This window comes from Lasioglossum baleicum, chromosome 3 (genome assembly GCF_051020765.1).
Source record: "Lasioglossum baleicum chromosome 3, iyLasBale1, whole genome shotgun sequence".
NCBI classification, from domain to species: domain Eukaryota; kingdom Metazoa; phylum Arthropoda; class Insecta; order Hymenoptera; family Halictidae; genus Lasioglossum; species Lasioglossum baleicum.
In genome coordinates, this window is record NC_134931.1 from 9,641,439 (window position 1) to 9,661,814 (window position 20,376).

The 20,376-nt window shown below is 39.7% G+C and overlaps 1 protein-coding gene across 5 annotated transcripts in view; it reads right to left on the bottom strand.

Moving 5' to 3' along the window:
• The window catches only part of LOC143207152 (uncharacterized), a 131,153-nt gene that overhangs the window by 11,264 nt on the left and 99,513 nt on the right, over positions 1–20,376 (bottom strand). For 3 of the 5 annotated variants that reach the window (XM_076420297.1, XM_076420296.1, XM_076420295.1), the window contains 13 exons: positions 12,745–12,877; positions 9,080–9,179; positions 7,974–8,107; positions 6,927–7,331; positions 5,840–6,463; positions 5,075–5,291; positions 4,890–4,997; positions 4,577–4,674; positions 4,420–4,499; positions 3,287–3,620; positions 1,476–1,614; positions 735–968; positions 403–522 (listed from right to left, as the gene is read on the bottom strand). In XM_076420297.1, coding sequence (XP_076276412.1) covers positions 403–522; positions 735–968; positions 1,476–1,614; positions 3,287–3,620; positions 4,420–4,499; positions 4,577–4,674; positions 4,890–4,997; positions 5,075–5,291; positions 5,840–6,463; positions 6,927–7,331; positions 7,974–8,107; positions 9,080–9,179; positions 12,745–12,824 — 2,673 coding nt within the window. In that variant the 5' untranslated portion in view covers positions 12,825–12,877. The remainder of the gene's footprint in view (positions 1–402; positions 523–734; positions 969–1,475; positions 1,615–3,286; positions 3,621–4,419; positions 4,500–4,576; positions 4,675–4,889; positions 4,998–5,074; positions 5,292–5,839; positions 6,464–6,926; positions 7,332–7,973; positions 8,108–9,079; positions 9,180–12,744; positions 12,878–20,376) is intronic. The other 2 variants (XM_076420299.1, XM_076420298.1) reach the window with 2 other exon arrangements.

The following is a 20,376-nucleotide window of genomic DNA, read 5'->3' on the forward strand; positions in this document are numbered from 1 at the left end:
CAGCTTATTTACGATAGATTTTTTAATAGAGAATGTCAAAAAAATTCCTCTGTCATTTAGGTGTGATTCAGCCCCTTCTTAAATCAATATAAAGTGTCCCCACCCTGTCACTTGTAAGAAAATACATATATTCCTTTTTGTATTAATATTGTCTTCATACATGACGTATTTTATCATGGTATACGTCTTTTTATTAACGAAATTGCCTTCATTCTGCCCATTAAGTATATGAACAATTACGGTTATAGACACTTGATAGAATTGATAGAGTGATTTTTTGCCAGGGTAGTAACATTAAGCTTGAAGAAATTCGTGTAGACATTGTCCAATTTTCTTTGCACTACAGAAGAGTTGATTTTTTTGCTTACACTGACCACGTTAAATAATTTACGTAACCCGTACCGCGAGAATATTGGTGGGCACGTTAAAAGTAATCGACTCGTTGAAAATTGGACTGTTCTCTGCTTTCTTTATGGACGTCTTCTTTTTGTGGATCTTCTTCCCTTGTTGCAGCAGGTACACCTTCAGAACACAACACACAAAAGAGATTTTAATAGACGAGACGAAATTAAACACTTTGTAGAAGTCTACTTCTAAAGTTTACTCTAAAGAAGTGAACTTCTTTTTTTGTGAGTTTGTATTCATTCTTCAGGAGCTTCTAGAATGTGCTAGTCGGTGTAATGCAGGCCTAATCTCCTGAATGTAGAGTATTGTAGAGCATTCTGCGGACATACCTTAACGAAGAAACTCCCTGGCACACTACTGCCGCGTAAATTCCTCGCCTGCACGACAACTAAAGTGAGTCGTTCAGCAGTCGGCAAGTAGGTCAAAGAGAAGAATAATTCACCTAGTCGCGGTAGGGGTCCTGTGAGATTTAGCCAGGTGGTCGACGGCGGCCTTGGTGGTGGCTCCAGTTGAAAGGTTGCTACACCTATTAGGGTGTCGTTGTCATCTATACTGGAGTACACCTTAAACATTCAATTATTTCAACGATGTCAACAATGCTGGCTATACTTTCGATAATTCTTCTTTTATTTTACAATGTGTTTTTCTTGTTGTCAACTTTGCTGGCAGCATTTATATTTTAGACAATTCTTAATTTATTTTTAGACTTTTACTGTCAACTTTAATGACTGTACAATGTTTTGAACTATTCATTAGTTATTTTAGACAATCATTGTCAGCTTTACTATAAGTAAATTTATTATAGGTATTTATTGCCAAGCTAATTTTTTTCTTTATTTACCAGCTGGTTGTTCAGTATATATTTTAGATTATTCCTCATTTATTTTAGATAATTGTTGTGTGAATTGCATAGGGTGTACAATATTTTAAACAATTCGTCGTTTAGTTCAGACAGTTATAGTCAGTTCGACTTTTTGTGCAGTATACCCCATAATAGCACATCGGTAGAGATCTTTAACATTGTAAAGAGGAAGCCTGCATTGTACTATAACAGTTTGACGAATACTTACTTCAATGAGCAGCCTGCCAGTAGGAGGACCTGGAAGGGGGATAAAAAAGTTATGGTGGTAGCTGGGCGATGAACTCCCTTTATATAATCCCGTTCTTAGGTCCTGGTCCGTGTAAATTGTGCCTGATAACAGGGATACTCTGCAAAGTGAAGCGTTCTTGTTAATTATGCTCGAACTATGTGTAGTCTGGTTCAACTAGTGATGGGCTTCAAACTGTCTCACGAACCCTTCAATTATCTTGCGCGTTACGAAACCGGTCTTGACAACTTCTTTTAAAAATTCTTCGATGTCTCAATTAAGAACATTTTTAAAAACAACCCTCAGATTTGACACATTCATTTATTATTGTATACAAATACATAGAATTCGATAAAAGAGGGGTTTGAACCTTTTTTAAATCAACTCACATACCTTATTCCTAATCTAATAGAATTTTAATTCTGTTTCATTTACATACGAACGACACTATTTTTTCATTAGGTTCAGAGATTCATTCTTATCGTGATATGACTAACAAAACATTTATCGATATATCGACAGAATATGGATAACAAAAATTATGATAACTAATGATATGTTGCCAATTAATAAATTTAAGAATAAGATTTATTACATTTTCGGCTATAGACATTTTTAGTTGTTATTATTCATACGGATTACAATTAACGCATTTACATGCTTGGGGTGCAATGTAGTTCTGCGACTTGATAGTATCTCTCCTGTTTTTGAAAATATTCGTTCACTTGGAACAGATGTCTCAGGAACTGACAAATATTTTATGGCTATTGGATATATATTTCCCGGAAATATATCTTATTTAATTTCTGCATAGCAAGTGTTGACGTCATGATAGATCGAAGGAGAATAATGATACGGATAGAAATACCGATTCTATTCATATTTATAAACACAAATGAGAGTTGCAAGAACAATCTATATTGACATTTATACCAAGAACGGAGCTTGCCCGGCAGAATTCTAAACAAAATACATAATACATAGTTATCTATTATGATTGATATGTCGATTACAATTGTATACAGGGTGTGGCCGGACGGGTGATACAACCGAGCAGGGGGTAATACTACATGTAAAAATAAGTCGGAAAAAGTAGTAACATTTTTTTTGTTTGACGCTTCGTTTTCGAGATAATCGAGTTTGAAAATGCAGCGAATACACATGCTATTGCATAGGAATCGTCTGACGCGTCTGACCATGATCAACCAATTCTACTTTGTGCATAAAGTTTAACTCGATTTTCTCGAAAACGAAGTGTCAAACGAAAGGATGTTATTCCTTTATTCTACTTATGTTTACATGTAGTATCGCCTCTCTGCTCGGTTCTACCACCCGTCCGGCCACACCCTACACATTGATAAATATAGTTTATCGATATCGTATCGATAGTCATATCGTTAAATGCATCTCTATCGTGATACATTTGAACAAATATTCCAAGAATTTCAGTTTCGGTCTAAGTATTTAAGTTACTTTGACTTTGTAGACACACTTTTCCGGTAGATATTCAGCACTTAGAGCATTAACTGTTTGCTTAGTAAATTATTTTCAGTGAAACGGAATTGTGTATTGAACAGCTAAGTATAAAGAACGAAACGAAGGAGAAAGTTCTGTAAAGATTTGTTTCACATTTCTTACAAGTAATAATTTCTATAAAAATTATTCGCTGTCGCGAAACAATAACGTTGTTCGAATGACTGTCAACAAAGGATTCGCAGAGGGTTAAAGTCTCCGAACTGCGAAATGATATGATACTAATGCTATATTACATTGCCAAAAAAGTAGAATCTTACTTGGCATATGTGTTTTGTGCAGGTTCGCCGTCGGGGGTGATGAGGCCCCTTGCCTCGAGGATCATGACATAAAGATTAACCCTGTTGTCAGCCCCACGGTTGATATACTGAACGCCTATGCTGACTTGCCCAACGATAGGCGGTTCTTCGAGGTCACTGATAAGAACACTGGTGTCCGAGCACATGCTCTCGACGCTCAATGCTCTCTTCAGGGTCGATTCATCCGGCGGTGGTTCCGGCTCTGGCGCTTGCAGGTCCGCAAGCGGTCCGCGACGATTGCAGGGACTGATTCCATTGTAATCGTTCATTGTATAATTCGTCATGAACGCCTCCTCCCATAAATTAAATTTGTTCGATAATTATTCCTCACGACACGAACGTCTCCGGTTGCTTCTCCAACCCTCGCGCGCTCCTCAGCCCAAAAATCAATTCATCTTCTCATAGATAATGTAAAATGTTTCATTTATGATTATATTGCAAGGAATATTTCTTTAACCTCTGGACTGCAAACTACATATTTACATACCCTCGCGGGGCCATTAATACATACGAAAGATGTATACAGACTCCTGTACGACACGATCAAAAAATTGTTTAAAAAGACTATTGTACATATTTGTTCTGACGCAGTAAGTGTTCAGTCGTTTTAAACAATTGTTTGAACATTCACTGAGCCTAGTATACTATCTTTACAAATCGTTTTTTGATTGCTGGATTGATTGGAAGATTGAAATTTTGATCAGTATCTGCAGCAATATCGTTGCTCGAGAGTGCACAGCAAAAGTTCTGAGGAGCATATGAGAGTGAATAGTATAGTGCTGCCTGCTTAACAAACCTGCGTCCATTAAGCGAACACGACTATTATTCCTGACGCCTAGTAAACACTTGGGAACTGCCGAAACAAGTTACCACATCGTGTGACTAAACATGACTAAAAGCACTGACAAAAACTATTCTCCATTTACATAAGAAAAACTCGAATAGAAAAAATCTGAACGTCTGATCGACTTAACCAGTAACAAGTTTCATTAAGCATGATTAAATGAAAAATTCCATAGTGAGTTGTGCCGAGTGCGTGCTAGGCATAATAAATGTCAGGAATACGAGTGTATCGAATGAGGAGCTGGTTTGTACCTGAGATGGTCTGTGCTGCATCGGCATGTCGTCGAGCACGCTGCCAAACTCCTGGCTGTCCCGCATTCTGCAAAACATACTAATCGATCACAGCGTTAATCGTTTTCTTTCAAGAGCACAGTGGATAAACAGAGACGGCAATTAAGGGATGCTCACCTGAACATGCTCGTGTCCTCAAGCTCGTTCAGCTCGTTGAATATGCCGTTCTGTCTCTCCATGCTTTTCCTCCTTTGTTCGATACTATTCAGAATGTCCTGGAAATAATCCTCGTTAAGCGCAGTTGGAATTCACCTTAATTTAATGCACGTCGTCTGATCATTGAAAATAACTTTGTTTTGATCTCAATTATCTTTAACCTAAAGAGACTCGAAGAACAAGCTGATAACATTGTGTAATACAACATTCTTGTTACTGTGAAGAAGTCGACTAATGAAATGTTCAGTTACATATGAGGAGTTGACAAACATACCTCTGAAGTCCTCGTAAAGCTAGGATCTGTCTCGTAGGCGTAGATCTCATGATTGTGTTCTTTGAGTCTCAATGGCGACGGTGGAGGATTTTGTAAACTATTGAATACCTGTCGAAGCAACACCGTTTAATCATTAATATGATTTCACAATATAGAGTCAACAAATTTTGTACGAGTAACTCTACCTCTTGCGCAGTTCTTTGAGCTTCCATGTTCAGCTCGGGACTATAAAGATCGGAGCTACGTTTAGAATCATCGACGCTTAACACGTCGGAATCATTCTCTGCGTAAAGGTCTTGCATATCGCTCTGCAACGGACTAGTGATATTATCCTCTATTAATGACGGAAATCTCGGCGGAGAAGAGTATTGTTCGGTTTGCTGCGGCGGGGAATGTATCCAACTACGATCAAAGGAAGAATCAATATTAATAATAACGTTCGATGTCTAATGTTAACTATATTTTAATGAAACCTCGATGAACATATTCGTGACATTTTTCTGGCTAAAACGAGCCCAAACACGACACAATGCAGATCATATTTGCTTGTTTAATTCACAATTCATTGGAACCTCTACCATCAGAACCGATGGCGTCTGAATTTTCAATTATCCGACTATTAACAACCTAAAAATTGTAAAGATGTAATTTTACACTGTAACTGAATAACTGTTCTATTATCCGAATACACGGATTTCACTCATCAGTTCGGATGATCGAGGTTCAATAATAACGTGGATTAAACAAGTAAATATGATCCAAACTGTGTCATGTTGGTTGTAACTTTAATCAGAAAAATGTCCGGAGTACAGTGTAGTCGGTAAATGTTACATAAAAGAATCGTTGGAAATAAAAGTGTTATCATAGGGTTAGCATTGTCTTGTCGATACTGTGTTTACTGTGATATACCTAACGCTGAAGCTTCTACAGGACGATCGAACGGAACGTACTTGTAAAACTTCAACTTGTCGATTGAATTCCCCATGGAAAACAGTCTGAGAGCGTTGAATATCCTCTCGCCGGTGATCTTCCCGTTCTTCTTTGGCACATCTTGCAGCGGATCCGGCGGAGCAGGCGGCGGTGGGACTGGGCTGGGCGTCGAGTCGCTGGTGAAGTTCATCATATTGATCGGATCTGGGATCGTGTCTTCGAAGAGACCGTGGTCCTGATCGATCTCGTTCATCGTTTCGTAAACAGGAAGATCTGGCAAGCTGCGTATGCACTGAGAGACCTTCTGCAAGCCCTGGGACTCTCTGAACAGGTAAGACGAGTCGATGTCGTCTTGCAGGCTGCAGCTCCTGAACGGTTTCATCTCCATGCTCTGCAGCTCGTTGTTCGTACGATCTAGATCGTTTCCGAGGTTTTGGGTACTCTGCAGCATCTTCGGTAATGAACCAGGCTCGTAGACTGGCTCCATCACCGACTGGCTGATGGTCACCATGTGGTTCCTCTGGAGCATATCGTAGCTGCCGTAGCTGCTGTTCCTGTCGTCTTCCATGTTGCCGTTCATGGTGCCCATAGTCCCATGCATACCGCAATGGACCCTCGAAGACTCCATGCCGGTGTCGAACTGTCTGTAAGCACAATGTATCTGTAGTTAGTCGATCTGTTCGAACTTCGCGACTCTGATTGCGTCGGAACAAGTTAATGGAAGACTGGTCTGTTTGAACGATGGATCCGGATCAAATCAATCAGTTCGATTCAATCCAACTTGTTTTATATACCAACGTCAATCAATCTTTGAAGTTAGATACCCAACTTCCAGTTTTCCAATCAAACCGAACATCTTAAAATTTTCGACTAACTAATTTTGGATCGAATCTGTCGATTCTGAATGAGTAGTGTTTGTCGTCGTCTCGGTTTTGTCGTGATTGGCCGTTTATGAGTTCGAGTGGTGATTTGTAGGCGTGTCTGAAATTATCTGAAGGAAGTAAATTGTAGGAAGGGATGAAGCTTTGTCGTTTCGTTAGGTTGATACCCGTATGCTTGGGTCGTGATTTCAGTAGGTTTGTAGGTTGTGAACGGTTTGTTCGCTACCTGTAGGGACTGCACAAGTTGTCCTGCTGCCTGCGTTCTTCCTCGAGCTCGTACATCAGCCGAGCGTCCATGTGAAAGGATTCGGGGGTCGGGCCGATCTCCTCATACCTAAACGCAGTCTCGTTCGAGGCTTCGTGGACGTTGTAGCTCGACATCGACGGAGTCTGGAAAAGGAAGACTGACGGCTCGGCTGGTCTCAAGGGAACCGAGGGTCTTTGCATCGGTGGAGGCGGAGTTAATGGACCCGTGCCAGACTCGTGCATTCTCAGTCTGGTGCTCGAGGTTTGAAGTGGAGACAGCCTTGGTCGAGCGGTTGACCTTGGTTCGGGTGCTGGTCTTAAAGGTTGCGGCGGTATTTTGGTGTCGGCGGTGCTCCGGGGCAGATCCCTGTCCACCAATTCGAATCTGCAAGCATCGACTCCCTTCGATATCCAATCATCTCACCTGTCACCGTCGTTCGCTTTCGCGAATCACCTGGAGACCACCCTTTCCTCTTTCTTTTACTGTGACTTTCGCGTGTAAACCATGTCCTTTTGGAATTCATGTGTTTATAAAAACAAGATCGCGAAAAGCTCAAGGGGCACATGACTTCACATTAACCCCTCGCACTACGATTTATTTTACGGTAGCAGTGATTAGAACTTCTTCGTCAATCTTCGTAACTTCTCAGAAGAAGAAGAAGAAGAAGAAAAAAGTTTATATTTATTGTATGCCTATGTCGACTATGTATGTATCGACAACAAAACAGACTTTTATTCTGTTCGAAGCTGCAAGGATAGTGCAAGGGGTTAATCCGGATGTAAGAAACGATGAAGATTTTGATTCTGTTATATTGAATTTACTAGTTACAGGGTCTAATACGTCGATTCAAACTTTCTTTACGAAAGTATTGATGTCCTTAACCGTCATAAAGTGACCGAACACCGGTTGACCGGTTTCCAGATTAATGACACCATTCCGTTCGAACATCTTCGGTCTGAACTGACGATATAAATATACGTGTAATCCGCGGCCATTGTTAAAGAACGCAGCAATCGGCCCCGTTACCTTCTATAAGCTCCCTGCGCGTCGAGCCTGAGGTCGCTGTCACTGTGAAATAGATGCTGAGACGTGTTTCCGGTTTGCCGATACAAGCCAGGAATTGTCTGCGCCGTTGGACATTGTGCTTTTACCAGGCTAACCTGCGAATCAGCATGACGGAACGATTGCCACAGTTTTTTTCTCACGATTCGCCTGCTTCTACAGCCTTTTGTAATCTCCGCGTGTAATGTCAAGGACGAATCGGCAACGAGAGAGCTTCGTTCGACTGGCACAGATGCAAAACGTGGACAAACTGATGAGGTCGCAACTGATAGTGAGTATTGCATTACTTGAAAAAAAGTAGTCTGAATATATGATACTGTTGACATTGGAAGTACTAAATTTGAAATTACTCATTCTAGATTTCTTAATTTCCATTGGTTCAACTTGTGGAAATTTGATATATAATTTTATAAATTTTTGTGTATTGTGCAGCAGGAGTGATGTTAAATCTTGATGAGTACACTCTTCAAATTTTTGTAACACACTAAACATAGATGGATTGATTGTTTGCTGCTACTAACGTTAATAGCGACGCGACATCGTGAAGGTGTCTTTGTAGGAAATTATTGAATAATTGGTTTCATTCATGTGCGTATTATAATTAGAGCGACGCGAAACATTAACAAGTACACTCTAGTGATCTTTACAACGAAAGATTGACTGTTCAGTACTTCTAGTTTTAATGGAAATATCAGAAAAGAAGTTTCTGCAAATTATTTTGTCTCCAAGAGTACGCAGAGGGGTCATTGGTGTACATTAACAAAGTGAAATTGACACTATAAACTGCATAGCTCAGGAATGTCAATACCGCAGTATCCGCCGATAATTATAATCATTAACTCCCGGGATGATGGAACTTAGTCCATTTTGATTCAGCGTTACAAACCTTATAACAATCTCGCTGTTTTTGATTCGCATAAAAAGCAAATCGATTCTTTGTCACACGAGGAAGCTAGAAAATGACCTTGTCACACGAGAGTGCTAGAAATTGGACTTGTTAAGTGAAACTGCTTCTCTAAATTGTTATTGATGTAGTTTGTGGTATGACAATCGATTTCGTGGATATGTACCTTCTCTTCCCGAGGTGCCCACAGCCAAGACAGCCTTTGTCGCCATTCCTCGCAGACGTTCCATACGTTCCTAGGTCCCCATTGCCATCCAATGCGATACCTGAGGTGGTGTAATACACAAAGTATTATTACGTTAAGGCCTTTCCGTTCGGCAGCTCGGGAGCCGTGGGCGAGGGCTTTTAGAGATGCTGCGAGCTGTTATGTTAGATGCTGCGGCCGATAATCATGTTTTCCTAGTGAAACTTTCGGGACAACGGCGTAGGAATTGGATTACTGGGTCAGTCCGCTCGAACTTTGATTTTATAGAATGAAGTCGGGTACATTTTGACCCAGATTTGTAACCACTGAACTCTATTTTCTAGCAGCCAGTTTAAAGAATCAGCTACATATCGAGTTTAAAGAAGAGGGGGGGGGGGGTTTAAAAACATATAAAAGAATTATTATTGCGTTAGACAATAGCCTAACAGCATCCGTCATAATGTCATCAAAATCGTCATTAAAGGGTTGTCAGGCGACTCCATTTTTTCATGTTGAGAGGTGTTCATTCACGTGGACCGTTCGGGTATCGCGAGAGCCTAATGGCAAGCACGTGGTAGTATGCTATTATTAAGTGAAAGGAGATGCGAGGTTGTCAAAGGGGTCACAGGGAAAATCAATTTGAGTAAGCGCGGCACTAAAGCGGGGGCAAAATAAAATTTTCACCTCCGCCCCCGGGTAACAGTCGCATAACGGATCCGATCCGGCGGCGCGCGGCCCAGCTCGCTTTTTGCTGAAACTTTTACGCCCCGTCGTCGGCCGATATTTATTTTATCGCCCGGCGTTAGGATGGAAACGCCCGATAAAGGTATAAATTCTAATTCTTTCCTAGCTGCCTTTAACGCTAAGCGAATTTCACGGCGCATATATATATATACGTATACATATACATGTATATACAGACATACATTATACTATACGATGCTTGATACGAGTCCACGGTTAAACGTAGATGTATCCAGCCGTTTGAGATGATGCGGTGCGCATCGAACGCTTATTTCCACCCTGATTTTTATGCAGACCGAAGCATAATTGTCGACTTTTATTGCCGCAGAAATTGCGACGGAAATTAATGCGCGAAAAATTCGAGATTAATCTCGCGATATCGCGACGCTGTAAATTGAAGAGTTTCATAAAGCGGCAATAAGGTGTCAGCTCCGTTTTTACTACGTTTTTCTTTTTTGTTGTGCATTTTCTGTTAGTTGAATATGGAATCTTCCTTTCTGTGGAAAAAGAAATTAGCTTCTTGTAGATTGCGAATTGCATTGACTATTTAATGTGTTTCGTGCGCGCGCGCACACACACACACACACACACAATGAATGGTATCATTAAAATATTATTTCTAGATTGCAAATTTTAAAAACAGTAGAAATATTAGACTATTTGAACAATATGACTATTAAACTATTTATACGTAATACAAATTGTTTCCGTCAAAAAATATTTCCGAACAAACTCCTCCTCAGTAAGTCACAGACATTTTAAAAATTTACCGAACACTCATCCGATATTAAAATTAAACAAATAATAATTACAAACTAAAAATTACTACATCGTAGACTGTCCAACAAATTCAGTAATTTTCATCTTTCTCGCCTCGTTCTATACCAGAAATTCTTCCCGCAAGGTGTAGCATCGTTCCACCAAGTACATATACCGGATAGAGTTGTATCACAAAATTTGCATCCTATGAAAATGCACAAGTTGTATTCACCGATGCCACCGAAACTGCACGCAAGTCACTCGAAGCAGACTCTCCTCGCGTTGCACAACGGCGAATAATTCTCGAATTACATTTTGCGGAGGTTTCCGTGTTTCCCGGCGTTTTCTCACGTTACATAACGGTGTACGAGGACTGGTGAACGCTACACATGCAACAGGTTAAAGGGTCATTCAAGCCACCAATTGTATCAGAGACTTCTTATCTACCCTTTTCTCTGTGTGGCTGGAGTTTATTCTACGGCCACGAGAACGTTCCTCCGAGCGACTCGTCCCGCAGCACAGAATGTGAAATTCTGCCTGCAAACGATCGTCGTTGTCAGATTCATTAAATTATCACGGATGCGTCCGTGCCTGAGAAATGGTAATAATGATAATCGTGAGTCGATATTCTCGAAACTCCGGTACCTGACTTTATCGAGAAAATCGCCTTGACGAGGAGAAAAATGTGTTGGATGAAACTGGATGCTAGATACTGTACGAGTCTTTTTATTTCTTCCGGACGTTTTTCTAACTATGCGATAAGCGATAACACTTGATACAAAATCGATACCCCGTAATACGTCGATAAGAACAGGTATGCGAGACCTGATAAGTGGAGGGAACACGAATCCTATTCGATTATCATAAAATCCTGTTTATTGACCACTTTAGATCATTTTGGCTGCTGCGATAGCGAAACGGTTTGATTTACAAATAATTTGCCTAAGCAAATCAAAATTACTACATATCTAGCATGCGTAGAAAATTCGAGAAGGAAAAAGAAAACAAACCGCGGAGCCACAAGCTTCTCGAAGCTCCTCGAAGTAGGTTATAGACAGGGGAGTGCGCGAAAAGTCTAATCAGCCTTAATAACGCGGTTGTTGATTTTCACGAGCGCGGATAGCAACGAATGCGTATAAATTGCGAACTCGTAGAGGCCACGACCCTTTTTGCTATTCCGAGAGAGAGAGAAAGAGAGAACGAGGTAATACCAACTGCTGCTCTTGGTTAGCAAATTCGGCAGGAGAGTACAGCGACAATACATAGATGCCTGCCGAGAGAACGGGTGAGTACGAGAGTTTGTTCCGGCCGCTCGTTCGGCAAGGAGAGCACGGTAATAATACCTGGACGCTTGTCCAACGAGAGAGGACAGAGCACCTCCTGGACCCCCGAGATATGGTACAGGAGTGTACGGGGGAATATTCTTGGACGCCCGTTCTGTATGGAAAGTACGGCGAGAATACCTGGACGCCATCCGAACGGGAGAGTAGACAGAGTGTTAAAATCTAAAAGAATAATCTTAAAATTCTGATAATAGAGACGACCTTGCTCTCAGGAATTAAAAGGAAGCATCGAAAAGAAGACCGAGTGTCCAAAAACATTAACCCTCAGATTGTAAACGTTATTACGGTACACTGAAACTGTAAGGGTGGGTCTTCTATGCCTGATGTAGTTTTTAGTGAGTAATAGTTCTCTTTAATAAATTTGAAAAAATTCGAATAACTTTGAAATTAGCACAATGATTTTGACCAATAATTTGTTGAAATATTTTATATTGTAAATATAATAGTATGAAGCATACATGAATTTTCCGAAATGTTCATGATCGTCCGGAAAGGTCGATTAAAGGTTAAAAAAAATGGCAGTCTATCCAACAATAAAGCAATTATTATTCTGTTCCATGAAACAGGAGTAATCCATTGTTGCATGAACTTTTTGCTTCTAATTGTGGCAAGTAAGTGTGAAAGCATAAAGTAACGTCTAGTGTGATCACTACATGGAATTTTGAGGTTAATAATGGATAAGACGTTTCACCGAAAGGGTTGAAGGTAACGGTAAAGGATTAGCACGAGGTTATCGCGTTTAGTAAGTTGCAGGTTGTCGACTGGAATGCGGAATTGTTAAAATGGCGTATGTATAATCACCTTCTGCAGAGAGCCAGAGCTGCACCAGCCACGACGACAATGGCCAAAGCCACCCCAAGACCGGTGAGTGTCCAGCCCATCCTTCTTAATACCAAATCTGGGCTCAACCGTAAATCCAATCAAACCGCCGAGCCTGAAACACACGGAGTAAATCCATGGGGAGCATGATCCGATTACAGTTACAGAACCAAGATTACCCCGGGATTAACAATCCTTACGGATACCCCATGCACCGTTAGTTTATTCCATTCTATACGGGCGCGGCTTGTATATTTCAGTTTGTACACTGATATCCGATCGGATAACACTAGGAGCCACTCGTCATACCATTACGAAACGATTGATTCGGTGAACAACCATCGATTCCTGTTTACTGGAATCTTTGACCACCAAACGTTCCCTTTGTTCCGTTAAAATTAACTTTATGGGCCGTCGTATCCACTTTCAAACACGCGGCGTCAAATCACTTTAGAAGAAATACAATGGTTCGTTTAATACTTCGGGTTCCAGGAACATGATTTATTTAATGAAATAAAAGTTGGAATGTTAAGATGTGTCATACTGAAAATACTCTTTCAGAGATTTTAATTCAATTCGCTAACCTCAATATAACAACGTCATAGTTCATTTATAAATTTGGAACAATAATTTGATTTCCCATTGCCGACTGAACCCTTATCACTCTTAATCAGCCACTACCTATTGTTGCTTGTTATGGATTTAGACTATTAAATATTTACTTTATTACATTAAAATTGACTTTTTAAAAATAATGTTACTTGAAATTAACCCAACAAAATTGAATGAGCTCAATGAACATATATAAAACACAACTCTGTCACCCACAGATGGATCAGGCAAGAGGCCATCTTGGAAGAATCACGAAAAATCATGCAGACATCCGATGGACCAGTATCGTCATTAAATATTCGAAATATGTCGCGTTAGAAGCACGTATTCTGGCTCGTGACAGACTGCCTATGCGACGATAAGGGCAGTTTCTGAGGGTTCTTCACTCTTCTTTGCTACGCCGTCTATGTACTCCCCGCTAGCATACATTACGTACATATGTATGCTCGGCCGTGGTATATAACGCATGTATTCGTAACACGATCTATTCGACCGAAAACGCGCATACAGCCGCAAACACACGTCGATACACACCTCGAGGACCGGTAGTACACGGGTTTGTGCATGCACTTGAAGAAGCAGCGACGTCGAAAGGCGAGATCGAGGATCCATCACGACGTAGCCAGAGACGAAACTGTCGGCGAATGGGGAGTCTAATTTTGCGGCGGAGTTTCTTGCGAATCGTGGAAATCTTTTTATGTTCCCGGCACCAGAGAGCACGATTTTCCTAAGAACTTTCGCGCAGGGGAAATTTTATCGCTCACGGTAGGCGCTGCTTCCCGATGAATATCCACCGCCCTACACCCCTCGACAAATTCCACCGGCTAGTTAACGTTACGCCACTGCGCGAAACGCTTCCTGCGACAATTGCTCAAAACGACAATCCCTCAAACGATCTCAAAGTTTCCGGTCATCTGATTTTTCTTTAATTTTCTTGATCTCTTGCCAGGGGGGTATTTTAATTTTGCAATCGGAGCTATTTTAACTAAAAAATTAAACATTTCTTCCGACATATTTAATAATGTAAACAATCTTGTGAACAATGGTACAGCAATTTTTAGTAGTGACTCTAAGTCACCACTCTAGTGCTAAGGGTTAAACTTTGGACCTGAATATTTTGTACTTGAATCATTAACATAAAAATGAATTTTTGTGAGTTTAAAGGTGAAACTTTATTCTTCATCCCTAGGAAATATATAATAATCAACCTTCTCTTGGTTATCACAATAAATGTCCTTTTAACCACCTAGCATTTAGATCTTAAAATGTTTTAGCTTATAAAAATGACGAGGATCTATTTCTTTAGATTTTGTGCAATTTTTATAGTAATGTGCTGTTGAATGAAGAAATTTAATCACACACAATCATTTTCCATGGAAGAAACTTTATAATTTCAATAATGCAAGGGGGTTGGAAGGATGGTTGTTATCAAAGTATTAATATTGATTCTGTTTCGTAAGCTTGTGGAACGAGGTTACTTTTTTAAGCTTGCGAATAGAAATTCAAAATCAGAAATTAATTTTCATGCTGATACATTAAAGTGCATTAAAAGTTAAGATCTGTAGCATGCAAGAGGGCTGAACGAATGGTCGTTTAGGATAACAGGGTATTAATATTGATTTTGTGACCTAAATATGAGAAATAAGGTTTCTTCTTTAACTTGCAAATAGAAAGTCAAACTCGGAAAATAATTTATATGCTGATACATTGAAAGCAACAATTTTAGAATCTAATTGAGGATGGTCGCTAGTAACAATCAATATTGAAATTTTCTTCTAAAGGTATGCAATAAGATTTTTATTTTTACATGTTAATACATTGGAAGCAACAATTTTAGAACCAATTTTAAAGGGGTCTCCAGCAACAGTCAATATTGATACCGTTTCCCAGCAGACTGGAATAAGGTTTCTGTTTTTATGTTCGAATAAAAATAAGGATTCACGGAATAGGGGAGTTTTAGCGAACAGGGTAATGCTTCCCCTTTTATCTCAGACATTTTGGCACAAAGTACGTGTGGCTTACGCTCCCGTGTAGTGATGCACTCAGCTCCTTTAAAAAAAAGGGAGTAGCTTGTGGGGGTGGAAGAAAGCACACCTCAGCGTGTGTCTGAAAAAATAGGCCAAGCCAGCGGAGTCGGTGAACTTTGCTCAGATACTTTGACCGGCATTCAACGAACATCAGCAATCCGAATGGTTTTTTCTTTGAGGAAATAATTCGCTTGCAAAGTGGAGCGGACGCGCCGCGTACGATCTACATAGATTATGTGTCAGTACTTCTATCTTTTAGTCGTCTCCGCCTACTAGCTCAATTTCAGCTAGCTAACTTTCAACGGGAATCATTTCTTACATTTTTACAATTACTTTCAATCCTCTTTTTACAATTATATGTGGGAGGAATCTTTAATTCTGCTTCCTCCACTGTTCAACAGGTTGATTGCAATAGTGATGGTTACAAATAAATTTCAGCAGTGTATAACAGGAAGTGTAACAGCATTGACAAAATAATTAATATTGCATTATAAATTTTAGCTTCTCAGTTTCTGTTTTATGAAATCAAGTGCTCTGATTTTTGCTTTAATTTTTCTAGTCGTTGAATAGGCGATTAACGTGTTAAATAATGAATATGTAGACCATTAATTGTACAAATATAGTATATGTGTTAAAGTAACCTTCATTTTCACGGTTAATATTAAAAAATGGATAAAGGTTGTTTAATAAAAAGCAGAGCTTGTCGTTCCTTTAATTCTTCCCTATTCTTCAAATGCACATAATTTAATAGCGATAAAAATTGTGCGCGATAAGACGAGACGGTCACGGAATAAAAATTTGAGTATATCTGATAAGATTAAAACACAGAGTACACGGTGAATAAAAGATCCGTCCACGGAGCCTTGGCTGAAAGGGACCGTGCAACGAAAGGGACGAGAACAACAGCCGTATTATGTTAAAGAAGGAGCACGGAACAATGAGTGGCAATAACTAAAGGAAAAGGTTTCCCCAGCGTCTCTTATTGTTCTTGTAGCACGGACGCCGTGCAAACAATTTTTCGGCGATATCGTCCCATTTAAAACGACGGAATGCCATGTGACTCAATTTTTGGTGGGACTCAAAATACTCTTGAAACATACAGTGAGCCACGCAAGTATTCGAAAGCTCTTTAAAACAGAATAACTTTTTTATAATTTACCAAACAACCTGATTTTTCATAATTTAAAATACACGTTTCGTAGATCTATGTTAGTTATACATATGCTGAAAATTTTATCAAAATCGAGTAACATATACACGAGCTACAAGCGGTTAAACATGGTGAAAATCGTAGTTTTACACGACTTTTTATCTGTTTCCGTTTAAAATCCACAGAACCGAACATCTTTCGATGCGTGTCGTTTTTTCCTGCGTCAACCGATTCCGATGAAATTTTCAGTATGTGTATAACTAACATAGATCTACAAATCGTATATTTTAAATAGTCATTAAGGGCCCAAATAAAAAAGTTTTAAAAAATATCTTTTTTATTTTTGCATTGTAAATTATAATTTTTGAAAAATCTTTTTTGCATATCATTTCGTAAGCCAATGCCTCTGATTAATTATAAAAAATCAGGTCGTTTGGTACAATTATAAAAAAGTTATTCTGTTTTAAAGGGCATATACGAATACACGTACTTTCATGGCTCACTGTAGGTACATGTAGTTGAGTAGTATTGAAGTAGCTCATGCAATAAAATAAAATCAGCTTTAAAATGAGTTACGAAGTTATTCAAAATAGCTGTAGGTTTCACAGGTGCATTTTAGGTCGGTATTTTTAGCAGCACGATTCTAATTCGCTGATAAATCTCGAAGGTTGGAGGGCAAACCGATTAAGCTTATTATTAAATCCCTTCTCTTTCTCCGTGACAGAAAATTCTTCTCGGCAAAATACGAAATAATATAACCTTCAGTGATAATTTAGGTCAAAGATAGCTCACGATCTTGCAGCATAACTTCAAGAACGATTTATGAGCCCGTCAAAATGACGTACATACATCTTACTACAATTTATGTTACAGTAATATGTACAAAATGTTATCGATTTTGTTTTTTAATATTCTGTTGTGTTGTATTAGGTGTCGAGGGCCACCACATTTTTTTATATTCAGGACATCGATGTTCCATAAAATGCTTACACATATTATTATTACATGACAAATTAGGAATGATATTAAAATCAAGTACGATCAAAGCATGATACCGCAGTAATCGGTACAGTTTCCCTATTTTACGAAGCTGACAATTTCTCCAAAAAGAAACGTCGCGCGACTGTTTCGAAAGGCAGCGTGTTGCCAGGTCGAAAACGACCCGGCACGGGGGAAGCAGGTGTCGATAAAGATACGATCGGTCGGATATCGTGCAGCAAAACGGCTGGGAGATTTTCCGGCGACTAATAAATTGATTAGGTCCGCTCAAGGCAGTTAACGAGCGTCTTACGGGCACTCGACATCTGTTGCTTCTGACAGGACCTTGACAGGAGCGGGATTCGAGGGAGTCGAAAGTAGATCGATGAATCTTCGACAGGCCAATTGAACGTACCTGGGCCGAAGTAACGTTCGTGACCCGCTTTTTTCCTAGTCGGCACAGCGAAAAAGAGACTAGCCGCTGACTGAATATATATTCGAGATCAAGAGTGGAGAGAGAGAGAGAGAGAGAGAGAGAGAGAGAGAGAGAGAGAGAGAGAGAGAGAGATCTTCCCAGTCCGCTCTGAGCCTGTATAGCTCCGGGCGAAAATCTTACACGCCACTAATTGCTAGCATTGTCTCCGATGGGAGAGGCAGCGAAGCACCGAAGAGAGCGAAGCAACTCTTCGTCTTTCTGCCGTTAAATCTTATCCTCGCCTCGTTCGTCTTCGTCCTCTCGTCCTCGTCTTCGTGTATCCGTTCCCCTTCGAAAATCTCGGTTTCCTGCACGGGTAACCGTGCCTCCAGCGCACAGAATTCGACTCATCGATCAATCCCCGGCTACGGCGCGACGGGCGAAACGGGACAACAAATTCAACACGCGAGAAAAGACCCGTTTCGTTGCCAGTGCGCTGGTTTTTGCTGGCCTATCCCCAACCTGAACTACGTGTTCGATAAACTGAGATACATAGCGTGCTTCTTTAATCCTGCTGCGCTCTTCTATGGTCTTTTTTTAGGAGATTGCATCTCCATTTGTTCAACCCAATAAGCGCCAAATTTTGATTTTAAATTTTTGCTCTGAATGGTTGGTATTAACACAGGGTGTCTGAAAAATGCTGTACTTCCTTCAATGTGGCGATTCCCGAGCTCATTTCTGATCCATAAATGTAGAAAATCCGCAGTCTAATTATTAGAAAATGATCAATGCAATGTAGCCATTGTACGAAATCAGTAACCATGTAGAAAAAGCGTAGGAATGTCTGATAGAGTGTGTTCGGTATGTTTACGAGAAACGGGCAGTGTATCATCCATAACGTCGCATAAATAATCCGGTTCGGCGAAATATCGATTACGCGAGAACGCGGATACGCGACGACAGACGCGGTCGCCGAATTTTTTCGTCCGTGATCAACTGCTCTTGACGTGTGTATATCTAACATCGGTTACCTTGACACAGTGGCACAAATGTAAGCGCAGCTACAACCGCTCTGGGCTAACCTAGTTTTGATATCCTCTACTTACCGGTCCTTATTTTACCTTTCCGCGCGCGTTCTCCCTTTCTCTCTCTCTCTCCCTTTCTCTCTCTCTCCCTTTCTCTCTCTCTCTCCCTTTCTCTCTCTCTCTCTCTCTCTCTCTCTCTCTCTCTCTCTCTCTCTCTCTCTCTCTCTCTCTCTGTGTGTGTGTGTGTGTGTGTGTGTGTCTGTCTCGCTGGTTCGTTGCATCTCTGATCCTCAAACGACACAATGGACTCTGATGAATTTATCACAAAGAGAATGCAAGATTACCCATAACGGCGCCCAACCACTCTTAAATTCGTCAGGCCGTGCTGTGGTTCGACAGTTCCCAATGGTCGAAGAAAAAGAGGGAGCGAAATATTGTTTGTGTAAAAATTTTTCCTCGGTTTCTTTTGGTTAGAAATTACGAGTTTGAAGAATCATTGAAAACGATAAGTCTGATTGAAGGTGAATACATGGATTGCGTTAGAAACCGAAATATTGAAGAATGCTTTGAAATTAATGAGATGATAATATGAAATGCTATTTATAATATGAAATATTATTTTCCGAGATGTGTGACTATCAATATTAAATTATTAAATTGAAATATGTTGTAAGTTAAATGTTTTTAAGTTAATAAGTAGGTCTTGTTAAACTTCAATTCTATTACTTGAGGCATCTGGTTATTCAATTTGGTTATTCTACTGACATAAATCAAATTTTCATTGAATGTTTTCATGTGATATAATTGTTCATAGATTTTTTAAAAAATATTTCCATATTAAAAATTCCACTTTCACTTTACGATTTTCTTGTAATTAATGAGAACAGATTTGTTTCAGAATATTCCAAAAATTGATTTCTCCCTGTATGCGAACTACTGGGCCGTTTGAAACGAAGGTTGCAGTTCCTCTTGAACAAGACAGTGAAACCTCTTCTTTAATCTCTCAGCTCTCGCTTTAAACTAGTCTTTGTTCGTCATACGCAAGGTCTGAAACGTGGCTAAAAAGTACATCACATATTTCATTTTCAAATAGAGAACGGTGAACAAATTTTGAAAAATTTTCAAAAATTACCAAATCGAAATCAATTTTGCTCTAAACTGGTAAATAAATATTGGAAGATTGGAACAAGTATGTCTTCGCTACAAAATATAAAATCGACTCCAAATGTACAAAGAATTTCTTAAAAAATTATGCAGCTCCACCTAAGCACATGGATGATTATGATATCATTAGTAATAATTAAGTAATTTTTGATTCCTGAAGTGCATCTACGATTCCCAGCATTCCTCAGCATTATAGTTTTTCTACTATTCCAAAGGTACCACGAACTTGTACCATTGATAAAC